The following is an 18,625-nucleotide window of genomic DNA, read 5'->3' on the forward strand; positions in this document are numbered from 1 at the left end:
TTTATAGCAGAATTATTTTTTAAAAATTCTCATATTTTTCTAGTTTTAATAGTGTTGAAGCAGTGTTCCAATTCGTTGTTAGGTTCTAAAATTTGTGTTAATTTCTCAATATGTAAATCGTTATACCTTGAAAAATAGACGTCAATTAACCTCTAGCACTTTTAGTGAAGCAACGAATCTGTTTTAAGGCAACTGTGTTACACATGTCTCGATTTTATTATCCCTTTATATACTATTGCACTTTTATTTTTTTTTGGGCAATATTGTATTATTTCAATATTTCTGTAATACTAATTTAAATACAATATTATAATTATTATATTTTTGAACAATAATTACAGTATTATAAATATAATATTGTTTCACTAACAATGTAGTTATTTTATTGTGACTGGCTAATAGAAGAAATGGAGAACAAATTTACGGACGTGTTGATCGGCTTCTTGAGATTCTTCGAGGGCCATTAGGAGTAATTTAATTCAGAAAAGCACAATTGGCGTCAACACACAATTTGCTAAGTTTCTTTTATGGTGAAACTTATTTCAAAAATGCAATTCATATATAAATTTCATATGTAATTTGGTTAGATGTCTACATATTTCTACTCTATTTAAGGTTTGTGATTTTACTAAAATCGACCTTTTATATATATATATATATATTATATTAAAGGATCGAAAATATTTTGTTGTTCATGTCGGGCCATATAGGAAGGGTGTGAAACCCACACGCCCACCTACCCCCCTACAAATCCATATCGAGCAACATATTATTATTTGAAGCGGGCAACATAATACTTTATTTCAATGATTATGTTAAATTATTTTTTTATTTACGTCTTTGTGTTATTGATTAATAGATTGTCTGGAGATGTTTAAAAGTTCTTTTTTTTATGGTTGGAGAAATTAGAGACAATGACTATAATTATGCTTTACTAGGCGGTAAAACAATGGAAGAGGTAAAAAACATTGTGCCGATATTATTGGAGCCATAAGTGACGTTGTTAGAGTATGAAATTCCCCTAAAAAGTCATTTTGTGTGTATGTGTTCTAAGCTTATTTAAATCATTATTTATCGATATCTTAAAGCGTAATTATTATTTTTTAATTACAGACTTTCACTCAGTATGAAATTGTTTGAGTGGTGTTTCTTGATAATTGTTTAATAGGTTATTTTTCAATTTACCTTACTATCTTTGAAACTAATGACACAATGGCCTCCAACAAGCATCATTGTTTAAAACAACTAAATGGTCTATTAATTTACCACAACGACAACTTAAAGAAAGTTCTTGACTAGTTGAAGCAAAAATTTCCTAATATTGTCATTGTATATGGAGATTATTACAATACTTTTAAATAACGCTTCATATTTGGATAAGTATATTCCACTTTTATAGTTTAAATAAGAGATAACCGGCATGGTGACTATCTAATGATATCAATTTTTTTGTGGCAATAGGATTTGACAACACATTTCTCCAAAAAAGTATGTTGTGGCATTGGAGGAGTGAACAATTTCAATATTTTCAAGCAATGTGGTGTTACAAAGGTGTTTGTTTGTGAATTTTGTTCAAATTCACATAAATTCATCCATTGGGACAATGTATTTAATGCAACATGCTTATTTGATTATGGCTAAAAGACTTATTTGAGGCATTTTACCCCAAATGGGCATGCCGGCCCCCTTTCCACTTGGCCCACCCATTTCTACTTGGCCTACCCATTTCATGGGTTAGGTTAAATTTGGCCCGCGAGAAAGGTGGGTCAGACCAGGCTGAGAAATGAGAAATGGGGCCCCAGCTCAGCCCTTAATAAACAAGCCAAGGCGAGCCTAGCCGGCCCATTTTGGTAGGCCACCCTCATTTTTTATGGGTCAGACCGCAAGCCACAAAGCATTAATCGGGCATGGCATGTTTGCTATAATATCGAGGTTGGGCGAGCCCATGGGCTGCCTGGCCCATTTGCCAACTTTAGTTAAGATTAGGAATGTTCATTCAAGGTAAATCAGATTGAATTGAATACGAGATCAATGGCTGGGATCATATTGGTCCTTAGTGGTCCAGTGTATATATATATATTATTTTTAGTTGTTGAATGTATTTTTTTTAAAAAAAATATGCATATATATTTATACATATCATTCAAACAAAAAAAAAATTTAAAAAAATGTAAATAAGAATCACCATTCAACCATCAATATAATTCAACATCATAAATTAAGTTAATTAGCATCTAACTCTATAAAATAAATTAAGCAATCACCAAATTCATCATTTAATTTAATATCAAACTTCACAAAATAAAATAATAACAAAATATAACATTTAACTTAATATAGCATTCAACATTTTTTTAATATTTTTAATATATAACATTCAACCCAATAACATATAACGCTCTAGTAGATTTTTGGTCTTGGACCAGTCCTATATTGAGCCAAATTGAAGATCGACTAGTGCTTTTAGTCGGATTGAGGACCAAATCAAGCAGTTTAACGGCCGACCCAAATTGATATTTGAACACCCTTAATTAGAATAAGATATAAGATATCACGCAAAGTTAAATTCATTGAACTTTTATTTTTTTTCCCCTTTTTTAAGTATCGTTTACCTGTCACATCTACAAAATATAAATAGACCATGTAGCTCATAATAGAACATGCAAAAAATTGACTTTTTAAAATTGTTGGCCACATACTTAGATTATCTAATACTAGAGATGTGATAAAATTTTCAATAAAATGAGACTTGATATAGTGGTAGAATTGTTTCAAAAGCTGATTATTCTTTTGATGTCATGAGTTCATATCTTGTTAATATAATTATTTTTAATTTTTTAAGCAAGATATATAAAGGAAAATAAATGAAATTTAAATTCAACTTTATGTGGAATTGACTATTGGACATAAAAATTATAATTTTAATTGAATTTTGGTTTTGTATTTATGAATTATTATAACTTAAAAATTAATATCTTATTTATAATATTTTATATCTTTTTTAGTCATTTTACAATTTTAACTTGCCTCGCCTTATCTCGTCTACGTAGTAAGGTAAAGTCTCCATCTGCGATTTATCTTTTTTGTCGAAATCGAGAGCACGAGCGGGGAGGGACCACGCAAGGACGATAATCCCAAGTATTTTCCTAATATTTATAATTAAAAATTAATTTAACTTCACAAATTTACCAAATAATTTAGATAATCAAACTCACCGTACCTCACTCAAGGCCAAACAAACTCTTAGTTACGCTAGGAGAAGTACAAGACATCTTAAAGTTGGTTGAATTCAATGTATTGAGATTTATAGGGCATGATTGGGCATAAAATGATATGAGTTGAGTTTAATGTTATAAGGCGAGATGAGTCTAGCGAGATAAGGTGAGTTTGATTATAAAAAATTTGTTTGGTGAATTAGCTAAGTCGATATGTGTCTCAAAAGTTAGTGTTTCATAAATTTTTGAGTTGAGGTGAATTAGAATTGCAAAATAACTAAAAAGGACAAAGTTATCCATGAATATTATATATATAAAAAAGTTATAATAATTAACCCTAAAGGTAATATAGACAATTTATTACACGCATATGAGAGTTTGGGATATCACAAGATCTTGGATTCAATTCTACCTCCATGCATGACTATCTATCTCAGGGGCCAATCCTTGGACTTAGACTCGTAGTGGACTATAAATTTTAAAGAGGGTGTGATAATCTGGATCAAAAATTGTTTGTAATAAGAAATCTCTTGAGTTTCTCACATTACAAAAAAATTCATAATAATTTATAATTTTAAATATAAAACCAAAATTCAATTAACATTAAATTTTCTTATGCCCTTCAATCAACTATATAATTAATTTATTTTTTACTTCCCGATTGTACATAAATCAATATTTGTGATTAAAGAATATATAATTAATAAATTTATTTTATAAAAATATTTAAAAATAATATGAAAATAAAAAAATATTTGTTAAAATATATTTTCTATATATATAAATATAAACTAAGAAAAAAATAAAGAAGAGATCGAGTGTCAAAGTGGACTTGAAAAAACTCTTCTATTTGAATGGGTAAATGGCAAAGAGTCGAATATGAATGCCTAAATTCTATTTATTTTTAGTGCGATCACTGTGGACGAGCAAAATTCTTAAGTCGGGAAAAATTGAGAATAAAGTGGCGAATGGGTCTTGGTAATTTGCCAAACAATTTGGGGCCAAGTCCTAAAAAAAGCTAAAAAGGTTTATATAAATATTTATTTTAGTTATTATAAAAAAAATAAAATTAAAATATATAAAATATAGTGTATTATTTCTCTTAAACTCAATCTCACCAAAATGGTAAGGTTGAGCTTTGGCCTTGAAACTCACCCCGACTCATGTTGAATTGGAAAAGTAAGGGTTTACTTGGACGCAAACTCAGGAGATATTTTGGCTTAACGTTTCGACTGTCTATAAGTTATCGATGTAATTTAAATGTTGTATATCTTATTTAGTTACACATTTATTAAAAATTAAAAAGGTTAAGTCCTATTTGACAACATTTTAGAAAAACTCCCCCTCCAGCTGTTCTCAAAATAATGTATATAGTTTATTTAGTCGACCAAATATTTTACAATTTTACCATTTAACATCTAATCAATTTTCAACCTTATCCTTTTACTCTTTATCCCTATGCCATTATCTCTTTCGTTGCCTTTCTTATCTCCATTGCGTGACCTCCATACCCATCGCCATCGTTGTCTCTAGCTCCTTTGTCATGGCCACCTCCTTCGACTCTTCCATCGTCGCTGTAGCCTCTTTCCATCTCCTTCTCGTCACCTTCAGCTCTTTCATTGCGACCGTCATCTCTAAATACTCCTCCATCATAGTCGCTGCCTCTCTTCATTTCTTTCTCATCGCCTCCATTGCGTCACCTCTAGCCCCATCGTTGTTGCAGCCTTTTGCCTCCAACTCTTCCGTCGTGGTCGTCGCCTCCAGCTACCAAAATATAATATATTTTTAATAATTGTATTAATATATTCTTTAATAATTATATATAATTTAGCAATATGTAATGGTAACAATTTTATGAGTTAAACATTAATTTATAATTTTTGTATTAAAAATTAATATTTTTATAAATTTTATTTATATTATTTAGTAACATGTTTACTTTAGTTTTTTTATTAAATTCTGATAATTTATCAAAATTTTCAAATCAAATATATAACTATATAAATAATAACTTAAATTACATTTATCTAAATATATTATCAATTTAAACGTTAGTAAATTTAAAAACTTTACATAATTTTTAAATAAAAAAATTTAAAAATCATCTTAAAAAATAATAAGCCAAACATCATCTCAAGACCAAACACCCCCTATGCTCAGAATTCGATCAGGAATAATATTAAAGATAAATTACGAAAAAAATGCTACTCTTTTCCCATATTTTCAAATTTAAAATATATTTTCTATTTTTTAAATGTCACGTTAAACTTTATTACTTGTTTTAATCATAGACTATCTTCCACTTAACCTAAATTGACGTATTTATCCTTGCCGCAGTTGCATACGAGCCGAGGTGTACGTGGCTAAATCAGTCATCTGAACCAGGATGCAGTGTTTTATAATCTGCAGTGACAGTCCATTAGTCCCAGTAGAATCTCATTTTTGAACCAATAGATTTCCGCCACGTATCTACGTTGAATTCTAACGCGTCAATCTTCAGCGCATGTATAGACAGAGATAGATAGATGGACGAAGGCAATCAGCGAAAATTACCTAAAACCCTTTCCCTTCCCCTTTTCCTTCCCCTCCCTTCCCGCTGTTTTCTCTCCGTCCGTGCCCACAATTTCTCTTGTTTTCTCGCACTTTCTCGCCGGAATCCATCAATTTTGTACAAGCGCACACACAAAATTATATTTACATGTATAGAATCAACATGAAGGAGAAACCCTAGTTTCCGAAACCCTAATTGGGCTCGGATTGGGGAATTGCGATACCGTAGAACCAGCATTAGGTTTTCGAGGAATTGGCGTCGGCCTGTATATATAAGCACAAACACACACATTTGGAATTGCGAGAGAAGAGGGGAGGGATGGAGGGAACACCGCATCCGGTATCGAGGACGCCCGAGGAAGTGTTCAACGATTTCAAAGGCAGAAGAGCTGGTTTGGTCAAGGCCCTCACTACTGGTTCGTATCACCTCCTGCGTTTCTCTGATTGTATCTCGATATGTGTTTTATACTTGTTTACGTATTTTGTCTAATAATTTATCGCCTTTTCTTCTGCATCCTTTCCCTTTTCGCTTATAAGTTCTCGTGTTTTGCCGGTTTTGATGTACAGATGTTGACAAGTTCTATCAGATGTGCGATCCTGGTGAGTTCCTTAATATGTATTCATATATATATATACACACGTGTACATGCATACGCGCTTATACATAGCCATTACTGGAAATTAACTTTGGTCTTGGTAGTTACACTATATGGTTTATGATTGAACTTTGATAGTTATAACTGTTTGGAGGTCCAATAGAGTCAAATTGGATGTTTAAAAGGTTGTGTCTCTATTTGTGGAGATTGATTTTTTTTTTTGGGGGGGGGGGGGTGGGGGGTGGGTGGGGGTGTTCCTGTGCATGGTTTTCTTTTATTTTCTTTCTCTTTAAGATTTTTGTTTGTACTATTTCACCTGATGTATGAATTTGCTGTTTCCCCTGCACTAATTAATACTTTTAATTATGAGAATGTGTTGTCTACCTCTCCATCATATCATTGCTGTTAATCTATTTTCTGAAGAGGCGAGCAGAATTTATACTCTTGTTAGTTGTTCAATTTACATTGCTCTTGAATTTTATTCAATGAGTATGATACTTAAAATTCATGACTTTTCCTTTCAGCTTGGTTCACAATTTTGTAAGCTACAATTACTGAAATTATATCAATCTGTTGCAGTTTAATTGAAATCATGGTCCTTGAAAGAGGATATTGGTGAAATCCTTGTAGCTGGTCATAAGTACTTGGGAAAGGCTTAGTTGAGTTGAACTATTTATCAAAGAAAACATAGAGGGAGAAAAAAAGAAAGAATAGGTTAGTTGAGGTGAGTTGAATGGAAGTTACAGGTACTTGGCTGTTTTTAGTCCGTTGAAAGTTGTTTTGTGATGCTTGCAACTGAGGAGTGGTGTGGAGAGCTAGATTAGTGCAAGAGACACCTGTGCAGCTGAAGGAGTGTGCTGATTGAAATGACCTTTAGCATTAAAAGAAGCTGTTTGTTAAAGAGTTCTTTTGTCAAGTCAGTTATTATCAAATATAAACTTTGCATGGGTGAATGTTTCTGTTGTTGCATCATTCAATTCTAAGAATGTGCCAAAACACGTGACACTGCAGGCCGGTAATGCTCCTTGGAGCTCTAGAACACATGGCACTCAAGTGTGTCTGATATTTTTAAAATTTGCTTAAAGTAGACTTTTCCAGACATTTAGGAACACCCAGACATGAGGATCATGCGCCCATTGTTTAAACATACTATAATTATATCAAAAGTTTAAAAAGTAAATTCAAAAAAAAAAAATATGTATTTTCTATAATCATATCAAAACTTTTAACTCTTGATAAATAGAGTCATAAAAAACTAGATATTAGTATTTTCTACTCATATTGTTTTCCTGTGCGTAGAATGCAAGTTATTTCTATGTATAAATATAAAGTATATAATCTTTTATGGTGTCCGTGTCATGTTGTCTCTTAATTCTTTTGGAAACTATTGTGTATCTCTGTCCATGCCAGGTCATGTGTGTATCATGTGCCTGTAAATGCTTCTTAAGTTATGTGTTGTGAATTCTATTTTTTTGTTCTATTTTGGTCTTTGACGTTCTACCTTGAGGAATATCATTAACTTCATTGCTGAATCAGTAATAGTTTAGTGCTGAGTTTCTGAAGTTAATAGCCAAGTTTGTATTCTGCTTCATGTGTCTGTAAATGTTTCTTAAAGTATATATTGTCAATTTTTTGTTTTGTTTTGTTTTGGTCTTTGATGTTCTTTCTTGAGAAAACCATCAACTTTATTGTTGAAGCAGTAATAGTTTAATGCTGACTCTCTGAAGTTAATGGCCATATTTGGATTCTGATCCTACCTAGCCAGATAGTTGTTTTTAAACATATCATTTATATTACCCTTGAACCTCTCATTATTTGAGTTTTCACGTATTTTTGGATTTATATTCATGATTGTCGTTCATTTGAGCCCGCAAGCACCATATATCAATGCCATTTCCTTTTCTCAGCTGTACTTACTGTGAACATATCTCAAAATGGTCCTAGAAGGATTCAAATTGACTTAGTGCCTGTTTGAAATCATGTTTGTTTTCAGTTTTTCCATTATGTTTTCATAATCTATGAAATGGAAAGATGTTTGGCTCCAATTTTCAATCCAAAAAAGCAAAACACATTTCAAAAATTTCCAAAAAACTGTAAAGGATTCAAAACCCTTTCCATGTTCATTTTTTCCATTCCTGCCTAAATCAATTAAAACACATTCCACCCAAAAAAACCTCCACATTCCATCTTCATCTCTCCAGCAAAATTGAAGAGCTACAGAAAATTGAATATTTTCCTCATTGTCGACCAGAAAATTTTCCATCTTGTATGGTCAGTAAGAAAACCATCCCATCTTCTTGGTCCCTTTTGCTATCAGTCACCACTGTCCATCTTCCTTGTCTCTTTTGTCATTGTTGGCCCTCTCCACCTGCCACTCTCTCTCTCTCTCTCTATAGAAAGAGAGAGGGAAATGAAAGAATAACACGGCCACCCTAGATGTGGAGTTGTTGGATTCAGATTGTTCATTGACAAACCCAGATTGGGGTTCGGTGAGCCCTGCTTTTTGCTCTCTCTCTCTCTCTCTCTCTCGCTCTCTCTTTCTCTCTCTCTCTACAGTGACTCGTTGAAGGAGCAAGGATTAGGATTTTTTTGAGTTTTTTTCTCATTATATTTTTTTTGGGGGGGGAATTTTTTCCTTTTTTAACTCAGTTTAAATTTTCTGAAATCAACACTGCTGTCATTTTTTCTTTCCATTTTTTTGACAACTGACAGCAAAATTGAACTACCTTTTCTGTTTTCGTTTTTCCCAACTGAAATGGAATGGAATGAAATGAAAAACCTAAAATGAAAAAGAAATTTCTCACATCAATTTCAAGCAGCCCCTTAGCTATGTTAGTTTACACATTACTTTTTGCAATTTTAAAATGATATATATTTTTTATAACTGTAGTGGATTTTGTCTTTAAAGAAACTTAATAAGCTGCTTGGTACATACTTGTTAAGTTATTGACAAGGAACATTAGTTTCTTTATCATTGGTGTGTCTGTATAATAATAGTAGTAGTAATAATAATATAGGTTAGCTTGTGATGTATTAAATGGTGATTGCATAGAACCATTCTATTTCCTTTAAAGAGAAAATGGTGAAGAGTGTGATTTCAACTATGTAGATATTAGATACAAGGTTCATTGGAATTATTAATCATGAGATTGTACTTGCAGACAAGGAGAATTTGTGTTTGTATGGGCTTCCAAATGAGACATGGGAGGTCAATCTTCCTGTTGAGGAGGTGCCTCCTGAGCTTCCCGAACCAGCATTGGGTATAAACTTTGCTAGGGATGGGATGCAAGAGAAGGACTGGTTATCACTTGTTGCAGTACACAGTGACTCATGGTTGCTTGCTGTAGCCTTCTATTTTGGTGCACGTTTTGGGTTTGGTAAGGCTGAAAGGTAATCATTTTCTGGAGCTTAATGATATATTACTTATATGATTCCTTTTTATCGTCACTCATTTGTTTTATTTTACTTTAATACTACCAGACATCCAACTGTGGTTATAACCATATCTCTAAATGTGCTCATCTTGTTTGTTTTATGGGTTTTATCTACTTATTGTTTACCTACATTTGCTTTAAACTGGGATTATATTGTTTATCGAAATTAAAATATTTCATCAGGTGGCAGTCGTCATATTTTCTTTGAAATGCATTAGTTTGATCTTCTGCCAAAATTACATGCATGAGGTATCTTTCTCCAGTGTTAGTATTGTCTCTTTGGTGATTTGCGGGGGCCTGATGGGAGTCTCTGGCTTTCTATTATCGCAGTTTACTCTCCAAGTTTTACCGTCTCCTGATAAGATTTGTTTTCTCAAAAGTTTTATTTCAATATGGTCACAACTAACTTGATCTTTGCATTTACTTTTCATGTAACCTCATCAAATATTGCCACCTCTTCTGAAGTTTCCTTGATCTCGGCACCATGTGAAAAAAAGAATATCTCACAGTTGATAATGGGTACATTGTGAATCTCGATGTACAGTAATATTTGTAAACTGATATTGTTTCTGCAGTTGGTGACCTTTGATTCAAAAGATTTCTTTACCTATGCATGTGAAAGAAAATGAGAAACTCTTTCCCATTTTAGCACTTAGTTGAGTTCTTATCCATCTTTGGCTAAGTGGTGAGTTCTTATTGAATGGCGTGAATTTTTTCCATTTTAGTATGCAATGTGAAAGGAGTGAGAAGACCCTTTCCCATTTTAGTCCTTAATTGAATTTTTATTCATGAATTACTGTTTTAGTGGTTAAATTTTGAGTTCTTTGTGATTAATATGAATTTCTTTGATTGATTTATCTTTTGCCAGTTCATGGGTTTCTACACCCTTCATCTTTTTATTGAATTCATATTTTTGTTCTTTCAGAATAATATGAACTTTTGTGATTGCTTTATCTTTTACCAGTTCGCAGTTCCTAATTTTTTTTATCTTTTATTGAGGTTGTATCTCTGTCTAAAAGTGCATGTATTCACTTGTGAAGTGTTCTAAAAGGCGCTAGGCGGGCGGCAAACCGGTGCCTAGCGCCTAGGCCGCCTAGGCAGGGCCTAGGTGCCTCCTAGAATTTTTTTATTTTTTATTAATATATTAACAAATATTAAAATAAATGGATACATTTGGTTCTTTTGATTCTTGCTCAAGCCGGATTAAGTAATTGTCGTTCTATAAGACCATAATGAAACACAATTAACCAAATGCAGCATGCAGCAACGCAAGCTTGTTGCTGCAACAAGTAGCAAGCAATGTTTTTTACTAAATAACCGAAGGCGAAGGAAGATGGATACATACCGGAGGAAGATGAGATCGGCAACGAGAGCTGACAGCCAACAGATGAGATTGGCGGTGATGAGAGAGAACGACCAACAAGTGAGGTTGGTGGCAACGAGAGAGCACAACTAGGAGACAAGATCGATGGCGGCAGCGAACGACCAAGAGGAGATTGAAGGCGAGAGAGAGAGAGAGAGGACCCGCGATGAACGACCAAATAGAGAAAGGGAAAGGGGAAATAGAGAAAGGGAAGGGGGAAATAGGTCGGCCAAGGATGTGCACGACCTAGGTGTCCGCCTAGGTGGTTAGGCGTCGTTGTGGCCCGATTAATCGGGCCCGGCACCTAGGGGCGCCGATCAGCCCTTAATCGCCTAGGCCAGTGGCCTCCCAACGCCTAGGTGGCCACCTAGGCCGAATTTTCAAACACTAGTTGTGAATGTTGCAAACTGCTTTTTCATCAATGCTATTGCCTAATGAAAAATATTGTATTTGATTTTCCTATCTTTAAGCTGAAGGATATATGAATTCTGCCAGATTAGTAGACAAGGCCGTATTAAATGTCTACCTCTGCTATTACTGCAATGCCTCAGTAAAATGGGTTTACCCTTCTGTGTTCTTAGCATGCCACTTAATTAATGAATCTAAAAAATTCAATGCAAAATTACTATTGAATTTTGGCTTAAGTTCTGACATTTATTTGTTCTTACATGCTCTATTAAAATCTAGTATTTTCTGATCATTGTGTGATAGGTTTCTTTTATGAAATTACCGAATATCAGACCCTCATATAGTTTAGGATGGTTACATTCATACTTGTATCCAACATCGGGATGCAAGGAACATAGGGTGGCATTTATATCTTATGTACTTCCATGTAGCCTTTTATGTAATATTGCAGTCATTGGGACCTTCATGTTTTAGAGTTCTCATTCAGACCCTATAATGTAATGATCTAAGATGCACTGTTCCTATGGGATCTAAAATCGTATTTGCAACATATTATGGGGAAAGAAAAAGCTTTTAGTCTTATTGTTCTTTCACTTAGGGTACTCAAGGTTGCAAGCTAATTTTGTTTCTTAAATAATTGTATATTTATTTGAAATAAAATGGTGTTTACAAGTTAAATTTCATGGGGCCCCTTCTTTGTGTCATATACCGTGGCCTGGAATTGTTTTCTCCGAGGTTATGTTTTTCTAAACTACGATATGGTTATCTTATAGCGCTTTCCTGCTTTAGCAACATCTTGCTATGTTGGAAGCATAGGAAGGTTGCCTGATGTATGACCAATAGTGCATGCGTTTGTATTAACTTTCCCTCATTGCCTCTCTTACTTATTTGGTGGCATCACAGTTTTTAAATGCTTTTTTTTACATGGACTGCTGGAAGTGTTTTTTTTTTTCATTTGTTAAACAGCAAGTTATGAGGAGATTAACACTTTTTGATGGGATTGCATCTGAAAATGTACACCTCATTGTTATGGAGTGAGGATTTACTTTTCTGGACAGAGACAGCCACCAAGCAGACATGAGAGCCTGGAACGAACTGTTAAGATAGGTGTATTTGTAGGAAAAACCAATATTGAGAATTCTTTCCTTTGTCTGTGATTGAATTAATTTTTTAATTTTGCCCTGACAAAAATAAGTTAAGAACCTGTATTCCTTTTCCATTATCTAGCTCCCAGTATATGTTCATCTTTGGTCTTAGTTTCAATTTTAGATTTAGAAGGTTTGTTTACAAAGAATGGATTGAGGCAAAGCGTCAAACAGTGTTTTTAGTGGGTGGGTCAGGTTTGGATGGATCAGGTGGTGAAGTGGAATAAAAATCCACGTTTTTCTGATTGGGCTTCTGATGTGGCGGAATATTCTAAGAATATTTTTCCATGTCAGCATTCTGTTAGTGAAATTTAATAGTATTTAGTGTGAGTGACTGAAAATATAACAAAATCAAAATACAGTGACCGTTTTGCAACAAATTAAATGTCAGTGACCTTTTTGTACCCTGACCCTAAGTTTAGTGACCATTTTGGCAATTTACCCAATTTATTTATGAACTTTGATCTGTTTCCCATATTTACCCAGTTATCTGAAAGTTGACACATGGTCTAGCAATTGCAATTGTAATTGCATTCTTATAGCTGTTTTAAGTTTCTTACCTTTTGCAGTGCTGTTAAGGTGCTCTGGTTCTTGATAGATGATGCTTCCTAATTTATATCTCAAGTAGATCTTTAGGAATTTTTTTTTAATCTTCATTTATCCTCAAGATTTTTTGTAATCATGAATTGATTGCATAATGTACTATACATATCCTATGATGATGATGATACTTCTGAGATACTCTAACTAGACATATCTCCATATAGTAATAACACTTGTTTCCGTGCGTAGTTGCATTAGCATATGACTTCCAATTTTTTAACAGTAGGCCCAATAAGGTTGGAATTTTTTCGGAGCTTATTTTCAAGTAATGTATGGTAGATATTGTGCAATTCATTTAATCATATATAGGTACCAGTACATAAATCACTGATCAGCTAAACTTATAATCTGCTGGGGTCAGGGGAACATCGTATAAGCGTAGATGATTAGAAGCCAGTCACGTGCAGGAGTAAATCCTGCAGTCAATATTGAGGCAGGAAGATGGCAGCATATGATTTACCTTTTTATTAAATCAGTTAGGAAGGTGGCCTTTCACACTTGAGTTGGTTCTGACCTTTTTCTGGAATTGGCTTGTACAGGAAGAGGCTTTTTCAGATGATAAATGATCTCCCTACTGTATTTGAAGTTGTGACAGGAAATGTTAAGCAGCCAAAGGACAATTCTGGTGCTCAAAACAATAGCAGCAAAAGCAAATCAAGTGGAAAAACAGTAAGAAGTGGCCACACAATATCTAGTTTAGTTGTATTCTGCATCTTTTCCTTAAAACTATTTGTAACTTTTGGCTCCCTTTCACTTGCTTCCATTAAGCAGTCTCGGCAATCTGAGTCTCAGCCGAAAGGAGTAAAGATGTCGCCTCCTCCTAAAGAAGAGAATGAAAGTGGAGGAGAGGAGGAAGAAGAAGAGGATGAACAGGGAGCTACACTCTGCGGTGCCTGTGGGGACAACTATGCAAATGATGAGTTCTGGATTTGCTGCGATATCTGCGAGAGGTGGTTCCATGGCAAGTGCGTGAAGATTACGCCTGCAAAAGCTGAGCACATCAAGCAGTACAAGTGCCCCAGTTGCAGTAACAAGAGGGCTAGAGTTTAAAGCTCTAGGTCCCGAAGCGAAGCTGGAAACAATATCAATCAAATAGAAGGACAGAGTTTAGAATGAACTTGTCGCTGTCCTAAATTCAAACAAGGCCAAGACTGCAATGTCTTTGTTAGAAGCTAGTGGACTAGTATGCCTGTTGATGGGATTTACTTTTTCGTACCCTTTTACTGGTTTAACCTAGTTCTTTTTGCTTAAAAACTGTTGTTGGCAAGAGAAAAGAGCATTTCTTTCAGTCTAGTCGAACATGCATAATCTTTTTCATTGTCTTTTTCTGCTTGGGGTTCGACATTTTTGTGTTTTCCTAGAGCCTCATGATAATGTTGTTAGGCTATTTGGCGGCTTTTCCCGGTTTTGCCTTTGCACCAAAGTCTGGCTGTTTCTTCAGGGAAGGGACGGGACCTTTTTGCCATGTTTGTAACTAGAATTTGTGGAAGAAAAGGAAAGGGATAACATAATACTTTGTCTTTGCAATTGATTGATATTTGCCTCTGCTTTGAGATGAATCAATCCAGTGCAGCGCACCTGACCTTGCCTGTATATCTCATTGTTTTGCTGTTTTCTGTTGGTATTTGCTGATGTTTTCAGTCGACAAAACCCGACCTTGTTGGCTTTCTAATAGGGTTGATTTTGAGTTACCATATTTTTTGGGTTACCATAAAACCCTTAAAAAGATTCTCTATCGGATCGTGTCTGGATTACCATAAAACCCTTAAAAAGATTCTCTATCGGATCGTGTCTGGATTACCATAAAACCCTTAAAAATATTCTATTAGTTCGTGTCTGAGTTAATATAATTTTTTTTATCAAAAGATAGTCACATGGGTTTGGATTTGGGCTAATATAAAATCTTTACCAAACAATATGCGGCTAGTCTAGTCTTTGCTTTCGATTCTCTATGTTGGTGATTCGAAGCTGCATTTGACTGTTCATTGGGTTCTTTTTTTGGCAAAAGCAAGCCAATAGTTTTAGGGGGCCTGAAAGGAACCTTCGTGAAGCTCAAGCAAAAGCACAGTCTACTCATCAAATCAGTGGAAGTGCTTTAACTTGGCTTTGGAATGGTGTGAAGAGCCACTGAATGTCACAGCCTCACAGGCACCATTGCCAAAAGTACCAGACCATACAGAACAATACTCATACCTAGTACGATAAAAAAAGATATTTTATATAATATAATACCTAAAAGTCTTTATCTATATTAATGTCTTTGTAATATATTGTACACTTTTTACATTATACAAATAGTCTATATGCCGTCCATCCTTTCTTTAACTTAAAACCAAACAAGAAATGATAGTGAGGCTACCCATTTACTTGTGCTCAGCAATGAGGCCTGCCACCATGTTAGGGCATCTCTTTTGTGGTCCATTCGAAGAGGAAAGGAAAGGTGGAAGCAAATTAGGGCATCTCTGTCCATGATTACGATTGTACCAATCCGGCCGACCATTCACATCAGGTTTCCCTTAATGTAGCAAATGCCCACATAAAATCTTAGTTTAATCTCAACTGGGTCGTAAAACAAATTTATGAATCATCATTGATACCATTAATGTAAAATATTTTTATAAATGTCAAATTTGAGTGTCTGGTTAGTATTTTCGTTAGAAAAATATCATTTCTTGAAATTCAATAAAGATGACCCGTGTCTTATAAGATATTCAGATTTAGGTTCGGGGTTTAATTTAACTTTGGTAAAATTCTCGACTCAATCCGAATTCAAATCTTTACTTGTTTAGATCGATCAACGAATTGAGATATGACCTAATGGCACAATCATGGCATTCTCTTACCTCACAGAATACAGAATATATCTAAAGATACAAATTCTATCAAATAGTTACATTTTTATTAGGTATGATTGTTTGACTTTTGATTGTGAGAAGATGTACTAAAAAATCAAACCCTTCCCCAACAAGTCATCCAATCAATTGATATTTAAATGATTTTGTATTATATTATTTATATATTTTTTATATGTGTACAAAACAAAGATGGGTGTCCTAAGCTTCCAAGATCTCTACATCGGGATTGTGAGTTGACTTTTTATTATTTTATTTAAAAAATATTATAAAAAAATAAATGTTTAACCCTTTTAAAGAAAATTATTTGACTTTTTTCCTATAAATATAAAAGTGCATACAACAAAATCATTTTAAAATTTATTTAAAAACATTTATTTAAAAAAATAAATATATTTTTGTAGAATTTTAGACGTCATTGTCATTAATATGAAAACAATACTCATTTCAAAAATTTTATTATTTTTTAATATAAAAATCGAGAAGTCTCACCTTGAAACATTCATTTTTATATAAAATTACGAGTCCAACTGTAATGACTCCCATAACACAAACTAAGTAACTATCAATCCAAAGGGTAGGGATCATGGCTTAGGACATAGAACAACAACACAATAAATCACAAGTCCATGCCCAAGTCTCAAACTCGAGACCCAACACCACACCAGCAATGCCATAAGCACATGAGCTACATAATGCATTTCTAACAATCAAAATAAATACAATTTAAATTAGAAATGAGTAAAATTTGATCTGAATTGAAAAATCAAATCGATCTAAACTAGAAATCGATCAACTTTGAGACCAAACCTTGTCGTACAAATGTTGGTTTTTTTTTTTTTTTTTCTTCATTTTTAGGTTTGAATCAGGAATTGATTCTCTCTCTATATATAATATAATATTTAATAATTAATATATATAATAATATAAAAAAACTCAAACTCAAACCCCAACAAGTTAAGAATCTAATTATTACTTTACTCATATTATTATTATTTTTATTTAGATGATATTATAATAGACAAGTTGTGACAAGGGAAGAACATAAATTCGTTATGTTCTTTGATTTAGTGATGGATATAACTAATATATTTGATTTAGTTCTCTTTATCAGAATAATTGAACAAAACCAAACCGAACCGAACCAAACCAACTTCAGTTAAACTGAATTTATGTTCTCCCTTAGTTACAACTTGTCTATTATAATATCATCTAAATAAAAATAATAATAATATGAGTAAAGTAATAATTAGATTCTTAACTTGTTAGGGTTTGAGTTTGAGTTTTTTTATATTATTATATATATTAATTATTAAATATTATATTATATATAGAGAGAGAATCAATTCCTGATTCAAACCTAAAAATGAAAAAAAAAAAAAAAAACCAACATTTGTACGACAAGGTTTGGTCTCAAAGTTGATCGATTTCTAGTTTAGATCGATTTGATTTTTCAATTCAGATCAAATTTTACTCATTTCTAATTTAAATTGTATTTATTTTGATTGTTAGAAATGCAATATGTAGCTCATGTGCTTATGGCATTGCTGGTGTGGTGTTGGGTCTCGAATTTGAGACTTGGGCATGGACTTGTGATTTATTGTGTTGTTGTTCTATGTCCTAAGCCACGACCCCTACCCTCTGGGTTGATAGTTACTTGGTTTGTGCTACGAGGGTTGCTATAGTTGGACTCATAGTTTTATACAAAAATGGATGCTTCAAGGTGGGACTCCTCGATTTTCATATTAAAAAAATAATAAAATTTTTGAAATGAGAATTGTTTTCATATTAATGTCAATGACTTCTAAAATTCTACAAAAATATATTTATTTTTTTAAATAAATGTTTTTAAATAAATTTTAAAATGATTTTGTTGTATGCACTTTTATATTTATAGGAAAAAAGTCAAATAATTTTCTAAGATGGTCTTTTCACTTGTTTTAATTTTTTTTCTATTTATTTCTTTAATAAAAATAAAAAATATCACAAAAATTAAACTTTTAATAAATTATTCCTGTCACCCAAAGTATATACACAACAAATACCACGATTTGATAAGTCAATATTTTGTTCACGTGATTTTGAACTTGTTCAATTCAAGCCGTAAAGGAAAGGTAACGCTTTGTTTCTATTATATTTTCCGACAATTAAGTTAATAACAAGATTTGAGATAAAATAACGTAATAATAATGGAATGATATTACAAATAATATAGTGCTTTGACTTTTAAAATTTACATTTTTATATAAATATATTACAGAGCAAATAAAGGATTACGATTTCACCACAACCATAATTAAATATGAACTGTGATCATATCATATGGATGATTGGATTGAAACCCATGAGTTGATTTCATGGAAAGTGATTTGGGATTGAATTGAAGTTTTTTTTTTTTTTTTTAACTTGAAAAATTTGAGAGATCTCTCGATCTTGGTAAGCATTTGGCCCAGTTCTAT

At 33.1% G+C, this 18,625-nt stretch overlaps 1 protein-coding gene and 1 long non-coding RNA gene across 2 annotated transcripts; both read left to right on the forward strand.

Annotated features, from left to right (window-relative positions):
* Positions 1–5,747: 5,747 nt before the first annotated feature.
* LOC127810546 (PHD finger protein Alfin1-like) lies at positions 5,748–14,631 on the forward strand. The gene is made up of 5 exons (XM_052350084.1): positions 5,748–6,181; positions 6,333–6,365; positions 9,523–9,751; positions 13,854–13,983; positions 14,086–14,631. The coding sequence occupies exons 1-5, from the start codon at positions 6,085–6,087 to the stop codon at positions 14,362–14,364; spliced, it is 768 nt and encodes a 255-aa protein (XP_052206044.1). The 5' UTR covers positions 5,748–6,084; the 3' UTR covers positions 14,365–14,631.
* Positions 9,758–12,415, forward strand: LOC127810547 (uncharacterized). Its single transcript, XR_008025486.1, has 2 exons — positions 9,758–10,480; positions 11,053–12,415. It is a non-coding gene; the product is annotated as an uncharacterized LOC127810547 (long non-coding RNA).
* Positions 14,632–18,625: the final 3,994 nt, after the last annotated feature.

The sequence above is a fragment of the Diospyros lotus genome, chromosome 9 (genome assembly GCF_014633365.1).
Source record: "Diospyros lotus cultivar Yz01 chromosome 9, ASM1463336v1, whole genome shotgun sequence".
Taxonomy (NCBI): Eukaryota; Viridiplantae; Streptophyta; class Magnoliopsida; order Ericales; family Ebenaceae; genus Diospyros; species Diospyros lotus.